At 47.1% G+C, this 9,832-nt stretch overlaps 1 protein-coding gene across 2 annotated transcripts; it reads left to right on the top strand.

Moving 5' to 3' along the window:
* The first annotated feature begins 2,483 nt into the window (after nt 1-2,483).
* LOC149335450 (uncharacterized) lies at nt 2,484-9,606 on the top strand. Of its 2 annotated transcripts, XR_016284063.1 has the most exons (3): nt 2,484-2,703; nt 3,934-8,730; nt 8,982-9,606. XR_016284063.1 is itself a non-coding variant. In XM_089552137.1 (2 exons), exon 2 carries the CDS (start codon nt 3,946-3,948, stop codon nt 5,983-5,985), a length of 2,040 nt encoding a protein of 679 aa, XP_089408263.1. In that variant the 5' UTR covers nt 2,484-2,703; nt 3,934-3,945; the 3' UTR covers nt 5,986-9,606. The 2 variants fall into 2 exon arrangements, 1 of the variants encoding a protein (XP_089408263.1); XM_089552137.1 differs by having other exon boundaries at nt 3,934-9,606.
* The last annotated feature ends 226 nt before the right edge of the window (nt 9,607-9,832 follow it).

The following is a 9,832-nucleotide window of genomic DNA, read 5'->3' on the forward strand; positions in this document are numbered from 1 at the left end:
CGAAAGCAAACATCATAATTAGCGACAGCAAAACGGCTGTCTGGAATTTTAGCAAAGGAAGGGTCTCGAAAGAGGCAAACAAAATTTTAGCAAGTTCGGAATTAAACCGTAAAATTACGATAATCTGGACCCCCGCACATGAATCAGTCCCAGGCAACGAGGCAGCACATGAGTTAGCCCGAGCTCTCTACTTCCGGGCAACCGTAGAGCCGCGCCCGACTGTCGTGGACTGGATGAGCGCGCGCAAACCTACACTGAAATCGTCGAGCACTATAGAGTTGGAAGAAGGTCTCTGCCACCGCCGGACCGAACTTTAAGCAACAGAGAGGCTGTCGCTTGGCGGCGCCTGCAAGCTGGGAATTTCCCAAATCCAGTCTGGTTGTTCCTCACGCGAATAGACGATAGACCTGATGATAAGTGTAAAATATGCGGAGATAGGGGCACTCTTGATCATATAATCTGGCAATGTCCTGACTCCCCACGCGTCAGGAAGAACATTAAAAGTAGAGATGCCTGGGAGGCCTTGCTGCGAAGCGAGTCCCCCGCCGACCAGCAACGAGTCATCCGCCTGGCGACGGAAGCCGCGAATAAACACTGCAACTTCGCCTGTTTTTAGTCGCGGAAGCCCCGGCCCCCGCCCCTTGAGCACGCGTCGGTGGAAAATAAATTTCTACTACTACTACTATTATGTCTTCTTTCTCTCAGTCGCAACACCATCAAAAACAAAATATAAAAAAAATTACCGAAGACGCTTCAGTCGTCGCGCAGCGGCGGCCGGTAGCTACGCGTGAAAGAGAGAGAGAGAGAGAGAAAATCTTTAATGAAATACAGAGAATTTAGCCGGCGTTTGAAAATCGCTGGCATGCTACTATGCGTAGGGAGGGGAATTTGGGAGATAAAGACAAGGAGAGCAGCGTGGAAGAGGTAAAAAAAAAACGAAGATAAAATGCGGCCATGAAATGGGTACTAAGGATGCAACGGCGAGTATTGATGTAACCTATGGAATGATGGAGTGCATAGTCCGTCAAATGGGCTGACGAAGTTCATTGCACGAAGAATGCATGAAGGTAACGTGCAAGGGAATTTAAAGCTCATCGAGATGCCACGCGTGATCTGTAGACGCGGCGCACTGCGTTCCTTCACTTGGAGGCGCTGCGCTTTTGCTTTCGCAACCTACCAGGCTTAACCAAAGCTAAGCCCCGGCCAATTTTGTTTTTGTTTGTTGGCCTCTATTACTCCGCTAGCGTATAACAGCAGCAAACGAAATTAGCTTTTTGACGTTGAACTTTATTAAACAAGCCAGATATCAAAATTCTAGACGTTACAATTTCTTTCTTGTGATTAGCTTCTTGGTTAGGTAACAGTAAAAGTTGGTTGGTTGGTTTGAGGGGTTTATCGTCCCAAAGCGACTCAGGCTATGAGGGACGCCGTAGTGAAGGGCTCCGGAAATTTCGACCACCTGGGGTGATTTAACGTGCACTGACATCGCACAATACACGGGCCTCTAGAATTTCGCCTCCATCCAAATTGGACCGCCGCGGCCGGGATCGAACCCGCGTCTTTCGGGTTAGCAGCCTAGCGCCATAACCACTGAGCCACCGCGGCGGAAACAAAAAAAGTTTTAACAATGGACTCTTTTTGCGTCTTGGAGGAATTCTGTGCGGAGGTCCTGAATGGGGGCGGAACTTCACTGTAGACTTAAGCTGCATCTGTCTGTAAGCTCAAAAATTTTGATTCCTCTGGCTTATTTGATATAATAAAACATTACAAAGCTCATTTCGTTTGTTCTTGTGACTAGCCATACGGAGTAATGCATCATGTCGCAGATCGTGGCCTATTGTCACGAACTACTACTGTTCAAGTTATTTCTATCCACTGCAAATGCAGAGAGTCCTGGAAAAGGAATTACTAACTTTCGGTAACGAAATAATTTTAAACACTTACAGACTAAATTACGACTCTTACAAGAATGTTAACTTGTAGCCGACTCCTGCATAAGGCTTTGCAATAAAACGAGCAGTCATTTGTAAACAAATAAATAATTACATTTAGACATAAATAAGCTATGAAAATCCTTATAGCTGCCGGCTCTAACAACCTGGCCGCTAGAACGATAGACTAAATTCTGCTCCCGAGACCACACCTAACTAAACCGAACAATAAAAATAACGTAGAAAAGACTTTCTAATTTAACAATGCTTTGGCGTCACTGCCGCTGTCGTCAGTACGTCTGGGTTGCCTGTTCTCTGTAAAGGCTTATAAAGGGACTTTAGTTCTCTGACGCCTCAAAATCCGGCGTCAGCGCCCCTTCCGGCGTCAGCGCCCCTTCCCTGCGCCTGCGCTTTTCCATGTGCAAGCAGACAACGTGCCTAACTATATTTCGCGCAGACCGCGCGGGTTACGCACATCTCGGAGGCGGCAGCAGTGCTTTTCCGAACAATAAGCAGATGGCGGGAGTGTAGCTGTTTACGCGGAAACTCCGCTGATTCACTGAACCTGTACGGGGGCGTTTTGTCGATGTTGCGCGTAGTGGCGTCAAGAGTGTTGCGGTATCAGAAAGCAATCGTGCGCTGGGGCATGCGAGTCGGTCACTGCGGTCGTGACTGCCCCTTGTGCCCGATCGAAGACCGCCGTCCCTCGTGAGCTCGGCCGTGGTTTCCAGCGGTTCTGCCCGGGTGCCAAACGCGGCCTGCTTTTGCCCACGTGAGTTTCGCAAGTGCTCGAGTTCGCATTCCTCCTAGTCATCATTCGTTCGGGGCGCAGAGATGTTAGTTGATTCGTGTGTACGGTTTCTGTCGCGTTTTGCCGTGATGTAATGGCTGGTAATTGATTCTGGGTTCTTCGATTGTAGGCGTTTTTACGTAGCTGACTGCTTGAAATGCTTTTCAGCACCCGTAAGCTGCTGTATTCGTTGACATTTTCACCTTGTCTGAAGGTGTTACCGCGGGCTTCGGCACCACTGTATGCGCTCCGAAGCCTTCATCTCACGTAGCAAGTTAATGTAATTGATGCCAAGCATTGTGTCTCACGCAAGACGGAGAAATTACTGTACGCGATGGATCGCATTTAGCGTTGGCCGGTTGTTGCCGATCGCTTGATGCCGGCGAATGTCGGGAAACGGCGCGAGTTTTAAATGATTGGAAAAACGAGGCTGCGTTACCTTGCTTTACACTTAGCGACTGTCTTCCGGGCGAGGTAGTGCAGGCTTGCAAACCGTTCGTTACCCGCGTCTGTTAACAAGTTTTAATGGGCCGTCACTTCGTTTAAGAGACGTGCCGACTGACAATCGCCGCGCGAAACAGCGTACATGGAGCGGACAAATCTAGTACGGTAGCATTCTACCTTCGGCAGTAGGAACAGTGAGGGCTTTTTTGGCGGGCTCGTTGGTGCATGAAGTTTAGTGAAGGAAATAGCGCTAAGACCGGGATGTGACTGGACAGGCGCTGAACTAAGAACTGCGGTTTATTGTCAGAGGGAATTTATAGGTCACACAAAACAGAAACAAAAATGCACCAATAGGGCTAATCAGCTGATAAAAGGCATAAAGGGAAACTTTAGCGCGGTAAATGGCGTTTGCACTTTTGTTTGTTTTGTGTGACCTGTAAATTCCCTCTTTGCCTGACAATAAACCTCAGTTGTTTGTTCAGCGCTTGTGTAGTCATATCATGCCCCGGTGAAGGAAGCGCTGTTTCCATCACTTAACACAACAGATGCACATTTTGGCATATTAAATTAATAAGCAAGAAAGGCTGTTGCCGCCACTTTTCACCCCAGCTGTCTCGCTGTAACAAAGGCACTTAATGTGAATATTAGCACGGCCAAGTACTAGCAATACTTTGATATTGGCCCTTTACAGTGTGATGCAGTTTAGAAGCCTCAGTTTCGATGACAACAGTTAAATGGCTAAAGCAACACTGGTTCTTTTCATTCCAGAGAAACTACACCATGAAGTTGGCACATAGTGATCTTGGCGGTGTTGAAAGTGAAATCCCTTCCCTGGACCCCAGTCGGATTGCTGCCAAAGTCAAGGCCCTGTTGTCCACATTCCAGGACCATGGCGCCGACCTCAATGCACCTTGCGGAAACGCTGTCAATCTTACAAAGTGCTGGATAGCCTGGCATTTGCCCGATTTGAACAAAGTTCTGTGCACGGCTTCAATGCAAGTCATCGAACACGCTCCTGGTGCATTCACACTGAGCTCTTTTTCAGATGATTATGTGGATTGTGAGAACTCTGAGGCCACCTATCTAGACAGTGCCATATTAGCCTACTGGCTGCTCAAATGTCACCACTGTATCAAGCGCCTTGACCTGGCTGACTCAGCAATTTTGTTCAGCTCTTTTCCAGTCTTGCTTTGCAAGGCGTTGCGAGCAAACAAAAGTTTAGAGGACATCCGAATAGATCCTGATAATGTATGCGGTGCTTGGAGTGGAATGCAGGGACCCAGTGTTTTGGCTTCTACGCTAGCCAGGCTGTCCGTTAACCTGAAGTCATTGAATATCCAACAGATCATGGCTGCTAATGTGACCTTGCAAGGAATTGAAAGCACTATTAGGAAAGGTACGATGCGTCACTTGGCCATCTGGAACGGGATGTCAAGGAGAACTGCATCGAAGATGTTCCGTGCTGTTGCCAGTTCTTCGTGCTTGAGTGAGCTTGATATTGGAGGTACCGAGATGTTCACTACTTCGAACGCTCTCCTTCTCGCAGCAGCCTTGAAGCGTAACAAGACACTACAAAAACTGTCTCTGGACTGGATGAGGGCAGACGTTGTTGGCATCATTCTCGCCTCCCTTGAACACAACAGCACTTTGGAAGAGCTGTCACTTTTTCACTCGCATGATGAGTTGCATTCTACACTGTGGGACGGTCTTCAAGCACTGTGCATAAATACCAGGCTCAAGCGCTTGAAGATCATCAATGCGAGCTTGAAGAACAGCTGTGCAATGGTCATTGCAGATGTCCTTCAGAAGAACAGCACACTTCAAGAGCTCGGCCTTTCCATGAATACGTTCGGCGACCTCGGAGCGCGTGCATTAGCTAAAGCTCTACGAAAGAACTCCTCTCTGAAGCGCCTCGATGTCTCCGACTGCAGACTGACTGAGGGTGCAGTGTCGAGCTTCGTGGAATCTCTCGCGCTAAACAACACAGTTGAGCGCGTATGTCTAGGGAACATGGAAGTTACAGAAGAATGGGCACCAACTCTGCCTCTCACAGCAAATGTGTGCTCACGTCTCGAAGTGACATGGAACACACGTGGCCTTGAGGAGTGGGCTGCATGTATGCCGCAAGATGACCAAAGCTGCTCTCATCTTAGTGTTGCCTGGACAGCGGAAACCAATCCGGGCGGTGTTGTAAAGTGGTTTTCTGCAGCACGAGTGAGCTGTACTTCCCTCACGGAACTGGTCATCAGTTGCCCCGGAACTGTACCCTCAGAGTGCGCCAAAGCCTTTGTCTCCCTTCTAGAGGCGACAAATTCTCTGAAAAAACTTACCATAGAAACAGTTGACCACTCGTACAATGTTGTGACAGAGACCATCTGTGGCCTTGCTCGCAACAAGACTGTGCGTGAAGCCGAATTTCATCAGTACCTCCACACAGACCAGGACGTCAAGGCACTCCACCAGTTGCTGTGTACAAACCGGACCTTGCACCGTCTGAAGTTCAGGGCGTACAATCTTAGCAAGAAAGCCCTCCTTTCGTTGGCGTCGGCTCTAGAAGACAACTTTGTGTTTCTATCTCTAGACTTCGAGTACTCTCCTGCATTGAAAACGTACCCTCTACTGTGTGCCCTGAACAGGAACCGATCGCTTCTCAATCGCGCAGTGGAGTGTGTGTTAAACTCATCTGTGGATGACGAGTCGATGCAAGCACTGCGTCTCCTGTCCACCACTGACTCACTTCTCGATGCTGTGGCTGCTGTTTCTGGCAAGCCGCATGAAGAATGCCGATGCCTGGTGCAAGACGCAGAACGCCGCCTCTAGGACGCTTGTGCAAATTTTTTGTGATATGTACATAATATGAAGCTATTTAGGGGACAGAAACCTAACTATATGAACTGAACTGCACTTTCCTGTCATCTAGGGCTACTACTGTGCGTCTGCTTGAAGGTGACATAGTAAGTTGCAGATATTGTTTGAAACTATCTCAAAGCTCTCTTCCCGACATGGAATGTAATATTCCCATGCAATGTACAGTCTTAGATCCCTTAATGTGTTCTTACAAACTGCGTAAATGTAAGAAAATACAACAGGGCCATGCAACTGCTGGTTAGCCCCGTTCTACCTCGTAGCTGCGTACACTGGCACCATTCATTCTTTGTGCAGAAATGCGACTCACTGTAGTCGCTGAAATAATGGCAACACAAGCACTTGTGGTGCCATTTGCCAGTAAGTTTTTAAAATTATGAATATGTTTGGCCTTGGTTTACATGTGGGCTATTTGTGAATCCCCTAAATGGACTTAGGTGAGCAGCTTTTTTTTTCTGGCCTTTCCTCCTATCAACCTCTTAGTCACCCACACCTTAGCTTTGCTCAATGTCTTTCAGCACATGCATTTGCATCTGTAACATAATGTGAACCACAATGGTGGAATTTATTGTTGATGTGCTCCACATGTGGAATTTAAAAGTGCAAAGCTTGTTATCTGTTCTCCACTACAGCTGTCTTACTACAGGGTGTTGCTTTGGCATCTGAAAATCTAACTCTAGTACTAGTAGTTAAATTAATCAATGTATTATCGATTAAAAGTAAGAAGTTTGCATTGAGTCAACTCAGTGGGGAAGCTGCACAAATGTTACAACCAGATACCTGATTCAAAAGTTTGCTCTCTGCTAGTCGTGACAAAGCATAAAAAATCCCCAAGAGGCAAGTACACTAAGTTTGAAGGTGGAAAGGGTTAATGACCGAGCGTGCAAACATCAGCTGGACCCTGTGGACTGTGTAAAAAATCCCCAAGAGGCAAGTACACTAAGTTTGAAGGTGGAAAGGGTTAATGACCGAGCGTGCAAACATCATCTGGACCCTGTGGACTGTGCCAGTCAGTGCAGCTTAGGGAAGAGAGAAAAAAAGATGTGCCTCCATGCTTACACTAAGGCGGCTAACCTGGCGAACTCGAAATTCTTTCTCAACCAGCAATTAAGCACTCGATTACGAATAACGAGAGACAGGGTTTGACTAGTTAGTGGCATGTCAAAAATTCATGGCGCACAAAAAGAATAGAGAAGAAAAGAAAATAGGTTTCATAATAAGGGAGTAATTACTCATTGACGTCCACCCGAGCGCAGCCATACAGCTACAAAGGAAAGCTATACAGCTTTCTCAGAAACTTCGCAGTTAAAGAAAAATTCGTCCTGGTCCGGGGTTCGAACCCGGGACCACCGCTACACCGGAGCAGTCGCTCTACCAATTGAGCTAACCGGGACGGCAAGCTTATAGTGGGCCGAGAGCGAATTGATCAATAACTCGATGTGGGAACAGTGTTGACCAAATGTTTTTAGGGGAATCCCCGAAGGTGGAGTAGATTTGTAATAAGGGAGTAATTACTCATTGACGTCCACCCGAGCGCAGCCACCTTGGGGTGATTCCTCTCCACCTTGGGGGATTCCCCTAAAAAGATTTGGTCAACAATAGGTTTCAGTTCCAATGGTAGCACTAAACTGATGCGTTGTGTGTCCCTTTTTTTTTCTAAACTTCACCGTGCTAAAGGCCCTGCACATAGAGCAACAAAACGTTTATATACGCTGCTGCAGTATCACTTGTAAAAGGCAACAGCATGGCAAAAAGATTCTACAAGCGAACACCACTGCCAGTTTTTGCTGCTTGTGCTTCCAGCCGGGTACTGACGTCACATGCAGTAACACTGGTCAGTACAAGTTATTAGCAGACTTCTAGAGGAAACAAATGCCAGTAGAGTGATATATTGCTCCAGCCACTGGCTGTAGGAATGGTACAGAATGTCAAGGAATTTCTGACTGCCCCTTTAAAGCCACCTTCAATGTCTCATTTGAACCCCACTCAAGCTCAGTAAAAATGCACAGTATGGTATGGTACGGTACGGCACATGTAGGTTAATGGACCAAAGCTGTACCTAGGCAGCGAGTCTCTGGATTACTTTCGACCATCCGAAGTTCCTTAACTAGCGTTAGTATCGCACTAGTTACAACTCGCAAAACTTATCTCATACAATAAAATAGTATGGATTGATGTTTATAAGGTAGGCTGCGAAATCTATAACTGCTGCATATAATCTGTATGAATGAATTGCATCCATGTGTTAACGTGTGTCTGAAGTTAAGTTGAGGACAGTGCACTGAGCTGTGGAAACGAAAATTAGTGGTCCAACTTAAAGAGACTGGGAGAGAGCGGAATGGATCAGGAAAGAAACGCGAGCGAATAATACACTAGTTGAAATCAAGAAGAAATGGAAATGACTAGAGCAGTGGCAAAATGGTTCGAGCTTCTGCCTCGCACGCATGAGGTGCGGTGTATGATCCCCATTGCCGCCGAGTACATACAAGTAATACAATGGGTGCAGGCTCTCCCAAGCCCGGTGCTTGTCTTATCAGGGGTCAAATGCTTGGGCAATCTGTTGCAGACTCCACCTTGAGTAGACGAAAATACCTTGTTCCATGGTGCTTACTGACCAAAGCTGCCCTTGCATCATTAAAAATAAACATCGTATGGCAATGACGTGTAATCCTAAGGCGAGATAACCGATCGTTCCTTAAGGTTTGGTTTGGTTTATTGGGGTTTAACGTCCCAAAGCGACTGAGGCTATGAGAGACGCCTTAGTGAAGGGCTCCAGAAATTTCGACCACCTGGGGTTCTTTAATGTGCACTGGCATTGCACAGCACACGGGCCTCTAGAATTTCGCCTTCATCGAAATTCAGCCGCCGCGGCCGGAATCGAACCTGCGTCTTTCGGGTCAGCAGCTGAGCGCCGTAACCACTGAGCCACCGCGGCGGGGCTGTTCCTTAAGGGCAGCTGGATGCATTCCAAGAGAAGGCAGCACAGGGTGGTAGGAAGTCCTGCAGTGGATATAGTTAGCTTGATGATGATGGTGAAACACATGGATTGTTCTGGCAAAGAGTACAGTGTAATGAAGTTTTGCTGACTAGGCATTTTTATTCAATCCATAAACATAGACATTACAGTCTATACCACTGATGAACTCTGAGAGAGGGCAGGTTTGGGAAATTGCCCCATCCCCTGTGCAAAGCTGTTTGCTGTGACCTCTTTCCCACCTCCCCAAGGCATGCTCGGCATATGGGCATGCTTAATGTGCCAAGCTCAATGCAGCTTCATTGTAATGGCAGAGCCACCTTCCTACCAAAACTTTTGTGCTTGCCAAACTAAAACAGCCTCAGATCTTTACATACTGCTGGCATCATTATGGAGTACTTGCATCGTGTTTTGATGCCTTGTGCCGCATCAGTTTTCATGTGTGCTCTCTTTTTTCTGGTAATTCTGGCTCTGCAACGTATATTTGTTTTTTTGTTTGTTCTGAAGAAAAAGTTTCACCACATTCAGAAACGTTGCAACTGTTGTGGTTCTCCCCAGATGCCCTGTGAAAAATTGTTCAATAAATTTCACTGTCTGAATGAGTCGCATCTTTGTCTTCGTGGCTTTGTCGGCAAAAAAGTCACCAAGAAAAGCAGTCACTACAAAGCACAAAAGTTGCATTACGAAGAGTACATGAGCCCAGAAGTAAGGGTCCGTGTCTGCCCCTAGCCTGGACTCACCGTGCAATCAGCCGAAGAATCCGTGCAAGAACACGTGACTTCCGGCACATATTTTGTCATGCAGCTCAGACAGTCAGGGCCTCTCCTA

This window comes from Amblyomma mixtum, chromosome 7 (genome assembly GCF_055824585.1).
Source record: "Amblyomma mixtum isolate Tamu chromosome 7, ASM5582458v1, whole genome shotgun sequence".
Classification (NCBI taxonomy): domain Eukaryota; kingdom Metazoa; phylum Arthropoda; class Arachnida; order Ixodida; family Ixodidae; genus Amblyomma; species Amblyomma mixtum.